Source organism: Gymnoscopelus braueri, assembly GCF_963280865.1.
Source record: "Gymnoscopelus braueri genome assembly, chromosome: 8".
Lineage (NCBI taxonomy): Eukaryota > Metazoa > Chordata > Actinopteri > Myctophiformes > Myctophidae > Gymnoscopelus > Gymnoscopelus braueri.
In genome coordinates, this window is record NC_137609.1 from 39,637,132 (window position 1) to 39,651,945 (window position 14,814).

The window sequence follows — 14,814 nt, forward strand, 5'->3', positions numbered from 1 at the left end:
ACTTTTCTGCCTCCCCCTGGCCAGCCGGGGCGCCTGATGGAGGGGAAGGGAACTGGTTGGAATAACGTGTTCCTTCCACGCGCTATGTCCAACCAGGGAAACTCTCCCCTGTCAGGTGATAAGAAGGTCAGTTGGCTCTCATGCATTGAAGGAGGCATGAGCTCGGCCCTGGCCTCCCTAGGTTGGCAGAGGGAAGGTAGTGCCCAGGATTACATAGACAATTGGCACTGGGAGTAAAAATGTGGTTACAAAATCGTGAGATAAAAATAAAAATAAATAAATAAAAAACATTTCAGATGAATAAAATATTACTAAAACTAAATGGAATTTGATTCAAAAGACTATGACTAAAACTGAATCAAAATTTGCTGTCAAAATCAACACTAGAGATTGATTGATTGATATTTTCACCTATAATGATGACATGTCCAAAATAGGGACATGCAGGTTGAAAGTGGTTAATAATGGTCTCTCCCTGCCTCTCTAGCTGTGTTCTGGCTGGTCCAGGGTGACCTGGAAGCTTCCCCAGGAGCCTCCTCTGGACGGAGTTGTGCTGGACAACCAGGGAACCCGCAGTGTTCTGACGCTTCACAACGTCACCTGGAGACACTCTGGAAGCTACGTCTGTGAGGAGCCATCCTCCGACCAGGCCAGGGAGGTGGACGTCTTCATACCTGGAGAAGGTAAGGGTACTGTGGGGTCTAAGACATACAGATAGATAGGTATAGGCACATAGATGCAGGTATTAGAGAGTTGTGGAAAGTAACTAAGAACATTTACTTAAGTACTGTACTTAAGTTCAATGTTGAGGTATTTGTGCCTTACTGGAGTATTTCCAATTTTCAATACTTTTAGATCTGCAATTTTTGAAAAATCATGAAAATCTGTGCAAATCTTTGAATATATATATATTTTTTAAAGCTAACAGTTGTAAAATATTTTGTTCCAGGGACCTCCAGAAGAAAAGATTTTAGTTGCAAATGTTCGCTTTCAAAATACATACAGTATATTCAAAGATTCACACACATTTTCACAATTTTTCAAAAATAGCAGATCTACAAGCTCATAGCGCTAGTGCCGTGCTATGAGCTTGTATATCTGCTATTGCCAAAGAAACTAAAATGACAGAGATGTGTTCCCGGTTAAGAACAGTCAAATCCCATAGCCTTGAGAGGGTGCCCTTTACTATGATGATAATGAAGATGATGATGGTCAGAGGAGCAGAAAAAAATAAGTTAATTGTATCAGCAACAAAAGAAACTGCATGAATTGCAAAATTTGGGCAATGATTGAGACAGAAACAAGAATTAATTGGATAACTATCCAATGTGAGAGTGTGTGTGAAATATATCAATATATCAACCAATAACTCATACCAAATTTGATATTTGGTATGAGTTATTGGTTGATATATACATTTTAGAAACAGGGACAAACCTCAACCACCAGTCTTTACAAGCACCTTCACAGAAAAACAAGGGCAATATCGCTTACAATAAGCAGACATGGCAACCAATCATGACTGGTTGCAGAGCCTTTTTTACCAAACACGCCCCTTTGATCGCCTAGTCAGTAAGAATACTCTGAAGATTCTTGCAGGGGCCCTCATTCAAGGTCATTATGATTATGCATGCACTTCATGGTATCACAACACCTCCAAGGCCTTAAAAACAAGGCTCCAAACATCCCAAAACAAACTTGTAAGGCTACTTCTTGGCCTCAATCACAGAACCCATCTAACCCTTGCTCATTTTGCTAGGATTGGATGGCTTAGGGTTGAGGACAGAGTACAGCAACTTGCTATGGGCCTGGTCTTCAAGATACACCACAACATTGGGATCCCCCTGTATTTGTCAAAATACTTCAAAAATGTTAATGAAGTCCATGATCATAACACCAGAGGCAGCTCCACTGATCATGTTCAACCCAGATTTGGCTCAACTAAGGGTATGAACTCGTTCTCATGCTATTCATCAAAAATGTGGAATGCCCTACCAAAAGGAGTAAAGGAGTGTAAAACCCTACTCACTTTCAAAACTGCCCTAAAGATACACCTTCAGGAGGCTGCAATTCGAAAATGGCCCCTGTCTAAGTCTTAACCTACCCCTCCCGTGTTACACACTCTCAAAAAGAACAGGAGGGGTCCTGTTCATTTTTCTGTCTCAATCATTGCCCCAATTTTCTCTTTTTCTCACCTATGATTATTACCATACCCTTCTAACTTGCCCTCATTTCTCTCTCTCTCTCCCCCCTCCCTCTCTCCCTCTAGGTCCTGATGAGTGGTTCGTGCCGGTGGGTCCCGGGGTGGTGACGAAGGAGTCGGAGGAAGGCACCATTCCCTGCGTGGTGTCCGACCCGCGGCTCAACGTGACGCTGTACGAGCGCCCCGGCAGGCTGCCGGTCAACGGCACGGCGTACCACCCTGGCAGGGGCTTCACGGGCCCACTCAAAGACTCCTCCTACGTCTGCGTGGCCTCCGCGGGCGCTCTGGAGAAAGAGTCACAGGTGTTCTACGTCTTCAGCATCGTAGGTGAGCAGGAGATGATGATTATGATGGTGATGGACAGTGGACAGTGGTAGAAAAAGTATACTCAAATGTTTTTTACTTAAGTAAAAGTATCAATAACGTAATGCGGAAATACTTTGTAACAAGTGAAAGTCCGGAATTCAAAATGTATTTGAGTAAAAGTACAAAAGTATTGCCATCAAAACTTAAAGTACCAAAAGTTAAAAGTACTCAAATGTTTGAAAATGGCAAATCTACAAGCTCACAACGCGTCGCGATGCGACACGTTGTGAGCTTGTAGATCGGCTATTTTCAAACAGCCTAGGTATAGAATAGGGCTGAAGTGGTCACTGTATGTTTTATAATATAATAACTTATATCTGCAAAGTAACTAACTAGTAGGCTAACTAAAGTTTTCAAATAATTGTAGTGTAGTAAAAAAGGACAATATTTGCCTCTGAGATGTAATGGAGTAAAAGTTAAAGTATTGAAAACTGGAAATACTCCAGTAAAGTAAAAATACCTCAACATTTTACTAACTGTACTTAAGTAAATGTACTTAGTTACTTTACACCACTGCATGAGAGGAGAGGAGTTGAGATCACAGGAGAGTTTGTATTAAAGGTAGGGTAAGTGATATTTTTTGGTTAAAACAAACAAAGTTTTGACAACAGACACTCTATAGCAATGAGTACTATCAGATTATAGAGCTATTTAACACTTATTTTGACCAAAGAAAATCACTTACCCTACCTTTAAAATAGATGGGATGAGGTATAGACACAATAAGCTAATGTAAGATGAGATAACATGAGATAACTAAGATAAGATTGTCCTAATATCTATCATATTCTAAATCTGTCTAGTTCCAAAGACACTGGATGCAGTGATGACCGTGTCTAGCAGTGTGCTGCGACAGGGCGAGGTTCTGACCGTCAACTGTACCGTTAAGGATGTGGAGATGGTCTTCTTCACCTGGGACTTCCCCCGACGACAGGTAAAGGACCTGTCTGTCTGTCTGTCTGTCTGTCTGTCTGTCTGTCTGTCTGTCTGTCTGTCTGTCTTAAATTAAATTTCATGAGGTTGATGCTCTTTTAAAGTTCCAGAACATCGTCTTATCATTCATTCTGTGTTGTATGTATACTGTAGATGTCTGTGTCACTATTTTAATCTCCATTCATCCAGGAATTTGAGCCACTGACGGATTTCCTGCCCAATCGGATCCGTTCATTCGTCAACATCTCCACGGCAACCCTGGATGATTCTGGTGAGTTCTAAAAACATATCAGTTGAAATGAAAACCATCCAAGTCCTATTTCAATGCATGAATGTGACACAAGTTAGCATCCACTGAGGGCCTACAGTCTCTGTGTGTGTGTGTGTGTGTGTGTGTGTGTGTGTGTGTGTGTGTGTGTGTGTGTGTGTGTGTGTGTGTGTGTGTGTGTGTGTGTGTCTGTCTGTGTGTCTGTGTGTGTGTGTGTGTGTGTGTGTGTGTGTGTGTGTGTGTGTGATATTGATAAATGAGCATTTTCTGTTGTGTATTCATGCTGAGTCTGTGTGTTTGTATAGGTGTGTATATTTGTACAGTTCAAGAAACGGTGCAGGGGAAGACTGTGATGAAAAATGTCACTATAACTGTACTGGGTGAGTCTGTCTGTCTGTCTGTCTGTCTGTCTGTCTGTCTGTCTGTCTGTCTGTCTGTCTGTCTGTCTGTCTGTCTGTCTGTCTGTCTGTCTGTCTGTCTGTCTGTCTGTCTGTCTGTCTGTCTGTCTGTCTGTCTGTCTGTCTGTCTGTCTGTCTGTCTGTCTGTCTGTCTGTCTGTCTCTCTGTCTCTCTGTCTGTCTGTCTGTCTGATCTCAACATAAATGATGTCTCTCCTCTCCTCTCCTCTCCTCTCCTCTCCTCTCCCCGCCCCTCCCCTCCCCTCTCCTCACAGAGCGTGGTTATATAGACGTGTTGCCGGTGGACTCGGCCAACATCTCGGCTCTGCTCCATGAGACGGTGGAGCTCAGTCTGCAGATCGATGCCTACCCCGCCCCCAGCATCACCTGGACCAGAGAGAACGGCACCGTCAGCGGGGACACGGCCGTCACCTCCACCACGCCCGTCACTGAGAGGAGGTACGTGGGCCAACGCAGTGGTTCTCAACAGTGTTGATTTTGACAGCAAATTTAGATTTCGTTTTCGTCTTTTGAATAAAAATAAAATTTGAGTCACATTTTAGCCATCTGAAATGTTTTAGTTTTAGTCTAGTTTTAGTCGACTAAATCTGCAGTCGATTTAGTCGACTAAAATGTATGTCAGGTCTTCATGGCGCCGTAATGGCTGATTTATCACTTGGTTGCATGCTGAAAATAGACGATCTACAAGGTCACAACGCGTAGCAGCGCAACGCGTTGTGAGCTTTTAGATCTGCTATTTTCAGAGCACAAAACCTGAGCGCAACCTTGTCTTTTAGTTCTACTGGATCTCTTCTCCACTAGTCCCTCCGTAACATTTTAGTCTAGTTTTTATTTGTTGATGAAATTGTCAATATATTTAGTCTTAGTTTTAGTCATCTTAGCTTAGTTTTCATTTAGTTTTCGTCTGTGAAAAAAGGTAGTCGATGAAATCAACACTGGTTCTCAACCTGTGGGTCGGGACCCCCAGGGGGGTCTTCACATGATTTTGGGGGGTCCCCAGATGACAGTAAAGTGACAATGTATACATTTGTAATACCTCAAAAAAGAAAGAAAGAAAAGAAAAGACCATTTCTGCATCAAAGGAAATAAACAAACTATACTATATTAAAAAATGTCAAACATTGGCCAAATTGTCAAATAAAATAAGAAAGAGGCATTTTTTTTAAATTGTCGATCTACAAGCTCATACTGTAGATCTGCTATTCTCAAACATTTTAGTACTTTTACTTTTGGTACTTTAATTATATTTTGATGCCAATACTTTTGTACTTTTACTCAAGTAACATTTTGAGCACAGGCTTTTACTTGTAAGGGCACGGTCACGCCACACTTTTATTTTACCTATGTGGCGGAATCTGCCAATGCTTTGTCAATGTAAATGCGTGGATTCATGGTCTTGCGCATCTTTCTCTCGAATCCACGCATTTGCATTGACAAAGCATTGGCAGATTCCGCCCCATAGGTAAAATAAAAGTGCGGTGTGACCGTGCCCTAACAGAGTATTTTTATATTGTGGTATTGCTACTTTTACTTAAGTAAAATACCTCAGTACTTCTTCCACCACTGTCAGACATACAGTATATATTGAGTGAACGGATTACCTGTTACCCCCCAGTTACCTGAGCACTCTGACGCTGGTCCGCGTGCGGATGGAGCAGAGAGGGAGATACACAGCGACCATCGCCAACGACGACGAGGTCAGAGAAGTGGTGTTCGACCTCCAGGTCACAGGTCAGAGTTCACACAGACGTTGAGACAGACTGTTTGTTGAGACAAATTAAAGTCATACTGTGTAAGATGTGTTTAATTGACAGTTACACAGTGTGACGTTAACTTTTAAATAATGTGTTAAAATTAAAACACAAAATAGCTGTCCTGGATTCAGATCACCAACACAATACAAGCGTTCTTTGTTTCTTTCTTTTTTTCTTTCTTTCTTTCTTTCACCTGTAATGCCATTTGTGGCACATGACATCATGTAGTATTATTTCTTTCTTTTATGATGCGTGTGTGCGTGAATGTGTGTGTGTGTGTGTGCGCGTGCGTGTGCTTGTGCGCGTGTGCGTGTGCGTGTGCGTGTGCGTGTGCGTGTGCGTGTGCGTTTGTGTTTGTGTTTGTGTTTTAGCACCCCCTAGGATCACAGAGCTTTCAGACCAACACGTGGCTCAGGGTCAAGCAGTGTTGTGTGTCACTGAAGGAGTGCCCACTCCCACGGTGCTCTGGTACAGCTGTCACAGCACACTGAGGTACAGGGCCTAAACCATTCATGAATTCATTCATTCAGTCATTCACTGGTACACTGTGGTACAGCTGTCACAGCACACTGAGGTAGAGCCCACACCATTCATCAATTCATTCATTCATTCATTCACTGGTACACTGTGGTACAGCTGTCACAGCACACTGAGGTAGGGCCCACACCATCCAATTCATTCATTCATTCATTCATTCATTCATTCATTCATTCATTCATTCATTCTTTCATTCATTCATTCATTCATTCATTCATTCATCACTGGTACAGCTGTCACAGCACACAAAGGTATACAGGACCCAAACCATTCGTTCATTTATCAACAGGAAATGTGTCTAATAATCAGCTCCTCTCCTTCCCAGGTGTGGTAATAAGACAGTAGCTTGGCAGAGTCTGTCAGCTGATTCAGAGGGTGTCAGTCTGCAGCAGAACGTCACTAATGTGGAAGAGAGAGGGGTCAGCCAGGTAAATGGTTACTCAAAACCATATTACACCACGATACAATATGATACGATATGATACGATATGATACAATATGATACGATATGATATGGCATGGTGCAATGCGATGGGATCTGCTGCAGCTACAGTAACAATACAATACGATATGATATGATAATACGATGGGACATGCTACATTAATATACAATATGGTGCGGTTCAATACAAAATGATATGATGGGATACGATACGATGCAATCTGGCATGGAGCAGTGCAATATGATGGGATTTTCTACACTACTTTAATTGATGAAAAGTTGTGATTTTTTTGTTTACACTTTTTTATTTCTTTTTTGTTTACACTTTTTTATTTTTTATTTCATTTACTCGCGACACATTTTGGAAAAAAGTTTGGGAAACAGTGCTCTATACAATGTGATATGATGTGATATACGATGCGATGGGACAGGATGTGATGTAATGATGCTGTACCATCCTGTGCTGTGTGTGCTGACAGGTCCGCAGCCTGCTGACCCTGCAGACCATGGGCTCAGTGACCGCTGTGCGCTGTGAGGCTCGCAACGAGAGAGGACGGCGGGCCTGGGACATACGTCTGGTGTCCAACTGTAAGACCCACAGGACCCAATACTGACCTGACTTCACTGGTGACTACACTGACTCTTAACTTTTAGGATGTTAACACACCCTGTCTCTCTCTCTCTGTCTCTCTCCATCTCTTTCTCTCTCCATCCATCTCTCTGTCTCCAGCTCTCTTCTCTCAGGTTGCCGTGTTGGCAGCAGTTTTGGCGCTGGTCGTCATCGCTGTCATCTTCCTCATCATTCTCATCGTCCTCTGGAGAAAGGTCAGTTAGAAGTAAACAGTAGCAGTCAGTCAGTCAGTCAGTCAGATTTAAGTGAAGTTAAACATAAATTATGACATTTAATGCAGCAGGTGCATCACATCCCAAATAATCCCTGATTCAGTAACCCACCCTTCAGTCCACTGTACCTCATTAGACTGCACTACATACGTTTCACCAGCAGATGTCGCTTAAATTAAGTTTAGAGTAGTTCTTAAAATGTTCAATAGGATTTCTGAAGCTTTGGAGTCCTTTTCTAAGCCTAAATTCACAGTCACAGCTACTAGTAGTTGGTTAAAAGGTGGGCTATTATAGCTATAGTTGTAGTAGTTGTGTTATAGTAAGTCATGGTACTACTAGTAGGTTGTCATAGTTTCACACAACACTGTAATATTTCCTGTCTCTCTCCCCTCTCCAATGTCCTTTCTTTTCTCTCCTTCCTTGTCCATTCCTCCTGGTCCAGAAGCCTCGTTATGAGGTGCGTTGGAAGGTGATAGAGTCGGTCAGTTCTGACGGACACGAGTACACCTACGTTGACCCCACCCAGCTGCCGTACCACTCGGCGTGGGAGGTCCCGAGGGACAGCTTAGTGCTGGGTAAAGGACGTGAACCCTCCAGACAAAACACACACCAGTGGTGGAAGAAGTACTCACATTCTTTACTTAAGTAAATGTATCAATACCACAATCTAGAAATACTCATTTACAAGTAAAAGTCTGGTATTTAAAATCTACTTGAGTAAAAGTACTAAAGTATTGGCATAAAAATATACTTAAAGTACCAAAAGTAAAAGTACTCATTATGCAGAACGTCCCATTTCACAAGTTCAATATGTATACAAATCAAATAATTGTAGTGGAGTAAAAGTACAATATTTGCCTCTGAGATGTAGTTGAGTAGATAGAAGTAAAAGTATTGAAATTTTTAGGAAAGATACCTCAAATTTGTACTTGAGTGCATGTACTTAGTTACTTTACACCACTGACACACAAACACACACGCACACACATGCGCACGCAGGCGCGCACACGCGCGCGCATGCATGCACACCTTGCATCTCATGTCTTCTTATTGTTCTCATTTAAACAATAAATGACTATGCAGTGAATGGTGACGTTACTGTTTGCTGTCAGGTCATACTCTTGGATCCGGGGCGTTCGGCAGGGTGGTTGAAGCCACAGCATACGGCCTGCTGCACTCACAGTCAACCACCAAGGTGGCGGTTAAGATGCTCAAATGTAAGTATGATTATTATTAATGTGTGTATATAAGTACACAGTAAAATCATGTGTTAATTTAATCTCTTAACCCACTCACTTCATACCGTACTATGAGCTTGTACTGTATATCTGCTATTTTTTTTAAATCATGAAAATGTTTGCAAATATTTTAATGTATATATATATATAAAAAATTTTTTTTAAAGCTAACATTTTTAACTCAAATCTTTGCTTCTGGGGGTCCCTGGAACAAAATATTTTAGAGATGGGGGGGGGGGGGGCAAATACATATCATTTTGGGGATCCTTGCCATGAAAAGGTTAGAGCACCACTGATACAGCAACATAGGTTTTTCAGAAAACCTCAAAGGAGTCTCTCCTTCATCTATTAATTCATGACACCTGTGTGTGTACTGTATACGTCTGTGTATCCTGGGCACCATCCGACCAAACGGCATGCGTGTGTGTGTGTGTGTGTGTGTGTGTGTGTGTGTGTGTGTGTGTGTGTGTGTGTGTGTGTGTGTGTGTGTGTGTGTGTGTGTGTGTGTGTGTGTGTGTGTGTGTGTGTGTGTGTGCGCGTGTGCGTGTGCGTGTGTGCGTGTGTGCGTGTGTTATATTTATAGCCACTGCCAGGAGAAGTGAGAGCCAGGCTTTAATCTCAGAGTTAAAGATTCTGAGCCACCTCGGACCCAACCTCAATGTTGTCAACCTGCTGGGAGCCTGTACCAAGGGAGGTGAGATACACTATGTGTGTGTGTGTGTGTGTGTGTGTGTGTGTGTGTGTGTGTGTGTGTGTGTGTGTGCGTGCGTGTGCGTGTGCGTGTGCGTGCGCACGTGTGCATGTTGAAAGTCTGTATTGAAAAAAATAAACTGGGAATCTCCAATAAAAGAGTCATCATGGGATTTCTCTCTCTCTTTCTCTCTCTCTCTCTCTCTTAGGCCCTATCTACCTGATAACAGAGTACTGTCGTCATGGCGACCTGGTGGACTACCTCCACCGTAATAAACACACATACTTACAGAGCGACGCAGAAGGCACGCAGCGAGAGAACAACACGCCGGGCAAGAGGTCAGCGTGCACACACTCACGCACGTATGCACAAAAACATCTGTTTTTGGTAGCCTAGGGCACGTGCACAAGGTGGTTGTGAGGGGCCTTCAAATGGCCGGCCATCTCCAAAAGGAGGGCCAAACAGTTAGCAAGGTATACTGCTCAATATCAGCTATTATAGGAAGCCGCTCGTGTGTGTGTGTGTGTGTGTGTGTGTGTGTGTGTGTGTGTGTGTGTGTGTGTGTGTGTGTGTGTGTGTGTGTGTGTGTGTGTGTGTGTGTGTGTGTGTGTGTGTGTGTGTGTGTGTGTGACAGTGACAGTGATGGGGGCTACATGGATATGAGTAAGGAGGAGTGTGTCCAGTACGTGGCGATGCAGGAGCTGGTAGACCACATCAAATATGCCGACATCGAGCCTGCGGTTTACGAGACGCCCTACCAAGAGCCAGGTAACTAAATAACAACAACAATACTGATGTAAGATAACGTCAGTGGTGTAAAGTAACCAAGTACATTTACTTGAGTACTGTACTTAAGTAATTTGTTTAGGTATCTTTTACTTTAGTGGAGTATTTCCAATTTTCCATACTTTTACTTCTACTCCACTGCATCTCAGAGACGAATATTGTACTTTTACTCCACTACAATTATTTGAAAACTTTAGTTACTACGGTATTTACTTTGTAGATTTTGATTATTATTACAAAACATATACATTAACCACTTCAGCCCTATTTAAACTTTGGCTATTTTCAAAAGATTTGAATACATAATGAGTACTTTTACTTAGGTACTTTAAGTATATTTTGATGCCAATACTTTTGTACTTCGTCTCCTCTCAACCTTCTCTCTCCTCTCCTCCTCTCCTCCTCTCCTCCTCTCCTCCTCTCCTCCTCTCCTCTAGGCCAGGAGGAGCAGGAGACATCAGCCCTCTCCCTCAGTGACTCTCCTCTCCTCAACCTCCATGACCTCCTGGGCTTCTCCTACCAGGTTGCTCAAGGAATGGACTTCCTGTCATCCAAAAATGTGAGTTCCCTTCCCTTCCCTTCCCTTCCCTTCCCTTCCCTTCCCTTCCCTTCCCTTCCCTTCCCTTCCCTTCCCTTCCCTTCCCTTCCCTTCCCTTCTCTTCTCTTCTCTTCTCTTCTCTTCTCTTCTCTTCTCTTCTCTTCTCTTCCCTTCCCTTCCCTTCCCTTCCCTTCCCTTCTTCCCTTCCCTTCCCTTCCCTTCCCTTCCCTTCCCTTCCCACTGCAGTATTCTGGGAAAACCTTTCCAGGAAAATAGCAGATCAACAAGCTCACGGCGTGTTGTGAGCTTGTTAGTCTCTGGTGGCCAATTTTCAAATGTTTCCGGTCATTCAGTCTGGGACTCGGAAGCTCTGATCATGATTAAAATATAAAGCGGAAAGTGAAGCCTCCTCCCCACTTCCGTTTCGTCTTTACAGTCGCGATTTATCCTAATATAAATCAAAATCATCTAAGTATATTTAGCTTGATGCTAAGCAGAAATGGAAATTAAAAAATAAAATTTAAAGATATTTTAAATATTTTCGTGAACGGAAGTGCCAGCTTCCTCTCTCAGATTTCAGAAGGTGTAGTTCCAGACTCTATATAGCATTCGGAGATTGTGGAATAGTTGTCTGGCGACGCGAGACTATGAGCTTGTCGACCAGCTATTTTCAGCGAAGATATTGAATGTAGAGCGAAAACACAAACGTTACTGGTATAGAGCCCTGAGGGACTCCGCTCAACAACGCATGGGGTTTAAGTTGTTAATAACAACCAGTGAATGTCTTTAATCCCCAACAGTGTGTGCACCGGGACCTGGCCGCCAGGAACGTGTTGGTCTGTGAGGGAAAGCTGGTGAAGATCTGTGACTTTGGCCTGGCCAGGGACATCATGAATGACGAGAATTATATCGCCAAGGGCAACGTGAGTTATTCTGACGAGTTAAAGGACGACGTCACCCATTTTCAACGTATCTTCATATTATTGGTCCTCACTAATAAGCATTAGTGAGGACCAATTATTTGAAGAATGGGTGAAGTCGTCCTTTAATCATGTGAAATTGGTCCTCGACTATAATCACCTTTGAGTTAAGCGGGCAGCATACTTCAAAATAAGTTGTATTTTCCTCTGGCTTGCCAAAACCAAAGAAGTCCTCTGCAGACAAAATCATCATATGCTCCATGCGCTTTCGCTTAGAGCGTGGAACGTTCCGTAAAAATGTGTGACCAGTCACACACCATGTTCGCATTGGTGTCAACTGGAGGGAATCCGACTATAGAACACTAGAGGTCCGGCCGCCCTACGGGCGACCGGCCCGCTAGCCGCGCACGGGGCTCTATTATTAGGCCTACGTCGTCTCCCCTCCCGCACACGTTCGGTCGCGTCGCCGTCTTTGTCTGTTGTTTGTGCATAAACATGGATGGTAGCTTGTTTCTCGCGCACAATCTGGCAACACTGAATGTAGTCCAGGCTGTTGGTTGGCTAGTAGTGGTCACGTGACAACAACACGCTCGTGGCTCAAAATTAGGTGTTTTTGTTTGTGTGTTACGCACTGGATTGGAACTATTTTTGCAATGTTATTCTTCACAGTTGACCTCAAGGAAAGGTAGGCCATAAGATTGTTTTGTTGTTGTTGCTGGCTGGGTGACGATCTAGCCCTAGAATGTCTGTGATCTTACATACATTTCATGTATTCCAAATACACAGTCATAGATCACCCTCGTCGACGCACTGTGTAGTGACGATCTGCGCGGCCATAAAAGTGCTCTAAACTCCGTCTGTACTCACCCAATAATTAATTCCTAAGACTTGGAGTCATATTTTGTCCTCTAGTTTCATATCCATTTGAAAGTTCTGCCAGAAAACGTGTTTAGTCAAACATCTCCACTTTTTCACGAGCTGCACACGGACGACTTTCTGTAGCCTACGGGCTAGGGGGGGGCGCGACTTGAGTGATGGACCGAATTTACCCAAATCCTCTTGTCATCACAGACGTCATCACAAACGTCATAACAAATTGACACAGGGAAGCACAAACGAATGGGGAACACAATTGACAGGTGCTTGTTATTGGTGCGGGGTAATGAATCACTCCATCTGACAATTGTGTGTCCCAAACATTTGTGCGTCCTAAAGGAAGTCTACATATATCAGTCCTGCACTCATTCCAGCCCCCCTCGCCCCGTACAGAAAGTCGTCCGTGTGCAGCTCGTGGAAAAGTGATATTTGACTAAACACACGTTTTCTGGCAGAACTTTCAAATGGATATGAAACTAGAGGACAAAATATGACTCCAAGTCTTAGGAATTAATTATTGGGTGAGTACAGACGGAGTTTAGAGCACTTTTATGGCCGCGCAGATCGTCACTACACAGTGCGTCGACGAGGGTAATCTATGACTGTGTATTTGGAATACATGAAATGTATGTAAGATCACAGACATTCTAGGGCTAAGTGACGATCATAGTGGAAGGATGTCTGTGCGGAGATGTAACCTGCGGTGCTTACACACACACACACACACACAGTAAGCTGTGGAAACACACCAGACTTTTTTTCGCACACACGCGCATATACGCACACACGCACTTTTACATCCAGTCCTATTTTAAAGCCTGCGTATGCGGGACTCGCGTATCCACGCGCCTGAAGAAACGCGCTGTACGCGCCACGCATACGGCGCGCGCTTTGAAAAGTCTGGTGTAGATCGTAGGTTGTCTTTGGGATGTACATGGCACGTGAATTACGGATATATTAGCGTGAGTGTGGTGTGATAAAGTGAAAGCGACGGCGGGGTTCGAACAGAAAGGTAAGCAAGAGGGGGGAGGAGGAGGGGGAGGAGGGGGGTGAAGCGAAGGACGTGCTTCTGTTGTTGTTGTGTGGCGATGCAGAGACATTGAACCTGCGCTGTTTGGTTTTATGCTTTATACAACATGACAGCCATGTAAACAAACAACCAATGTCATTTACAACTAAACGTTGCTCTCAAGAATGTTTTGGAAAACATTTGAAGTGAGAAATAGACGATGCAATCGCCTCGGAAAACAAATGAGGAAATGAAAAAAAAATCGCCCCAAAACACAGTCGCCCCCCAGTGTATATACTGGCGATTTGCCTGTAATACCGCCGGATTTGGCCCGGGGCGACTGTGTTTTGGGGCGATTTGTTTTTCATTGTGTCATTTGTTTTCCGAGGCAAACGTGTCCGCCCAGCCCAATAGTTATGGAATACTTTCATTGCCGTAAGCAAGGAAATACTTGGTTTTGTTGTTACTTTTGGGTAAATTTATGTATGTATTTATTAAGTAGCCGTGTAATAAGCGGGATAATGGTGGTTAATCGCCCTGAAGGGCTTTAAATGTGATGTGAATAATGACTACGTCCCCATGCATTATCCCTTACATACTTTTGCGAGCGAAGACGGCTGATTTCCGCTGCTTCGTGTTGTTTCGGCTGTGGCCGTTGGCGTTCGGTGGTGCGCACGGTAAACGGTGTGAAACTGTTTCCCCTTCCGTTGTGCTCGTAATGTGGTGAGTGGAATTAATTAATTATGTTGCGAGGTGGAAAATATGTAGTGAGCAATGAGAGGTGCCCTACGCCACCCGTAAATTCAGCGTGCACGTTGTGGCTGGTTTTGTGTTGAGAGGTCCGATGTAGTTGTTGTGTTTAGTCGAAATCAATGCTGTGGGTATGGCGTCAGCAGGCGAGAGGTGCAAATGAATGGAATTGCTGTGGGGGTCAGCCGCGGAAGTAGCAATTCGCCCTTTATATAAGTAGATATTGGAGCTGCCAAAAAATA

General features: G+C 43.6%; 1 protein-coding gene across 5 annotated transcripts in view; it reads left to right on the forward strand.

Moving 5' to 3' along the window:
* The window catches only part of LOC308089991 (platelet-derived growth factor receptor beta-like), a 376,796-nt gene that overhangs the window by 350,356 nt on the left and 11,626 nt on the right, over positions 1-14,814 (forward strand). For 4 of the 5 annotated variants that reach the window (XM_080435002.1, XM_080435000.1, XM_080435001.1 and 1 more), the window contains 18 exons: positions 488-683; positions 2,270-2,530; positions 3,373-3,503; positions 3,692-3,773; positions 4,076-4,150; positions 4,443-4,626; positions 5,804-5,919; positions 6,314-6,434; positions 6,805-6,907; positions 7,401-7,509; positions 7,652-7,746; positions 8,207-8,339; positions 8,877-8,981; positions 9,586-9,696; positions 9,902-10,031; positions 10,328-10,461; positions 10,917-11,038; positions 11,818-11,940. In XM_080435002.1, the coding sequence (XP_080291128.1) occupies positions 488-683; positions 2,270-2,530; positions 3,373-3,503; positions 3,692-3,773; positions 4,076-4,150; positions 4,443-4,626; positions 5,804-5,919; positions 6,314-6,434; positions 6,805-6,907; positions 7,401-7,509; positions 7,652-7,746; positions 8,207-8,339; positions 8,877-8,981; positions 9,586-9,696; positions 9,902-10,031; positions 10,328-10,461; positions 10,917-11,038; positions 11,818-11,940 (2,331 nt within the window). The remainder of the gene's footprint in view (positions 1-487; positions 684-2,269; positions 2,531-3,372; positions 3,504-3,691; positions 3,774-4,075; positions 4,151-4,442; positions 4,627-5,803; positions 5,920-6,313; positions 6,435-6,804; positions 6,908-7,400; positions 7,510-7,651; positions 7,747-8,206; positions 8,340-8,876; positions 8,982-9,585; positions 9,697-9,901; positions 10,032-10,327; positions 10,462-10,916; positions 11,039-11,817; positions 11,941-14,814) is intronic. The other variant, XM_080435004.1, reaches the window with a different exon arrangement.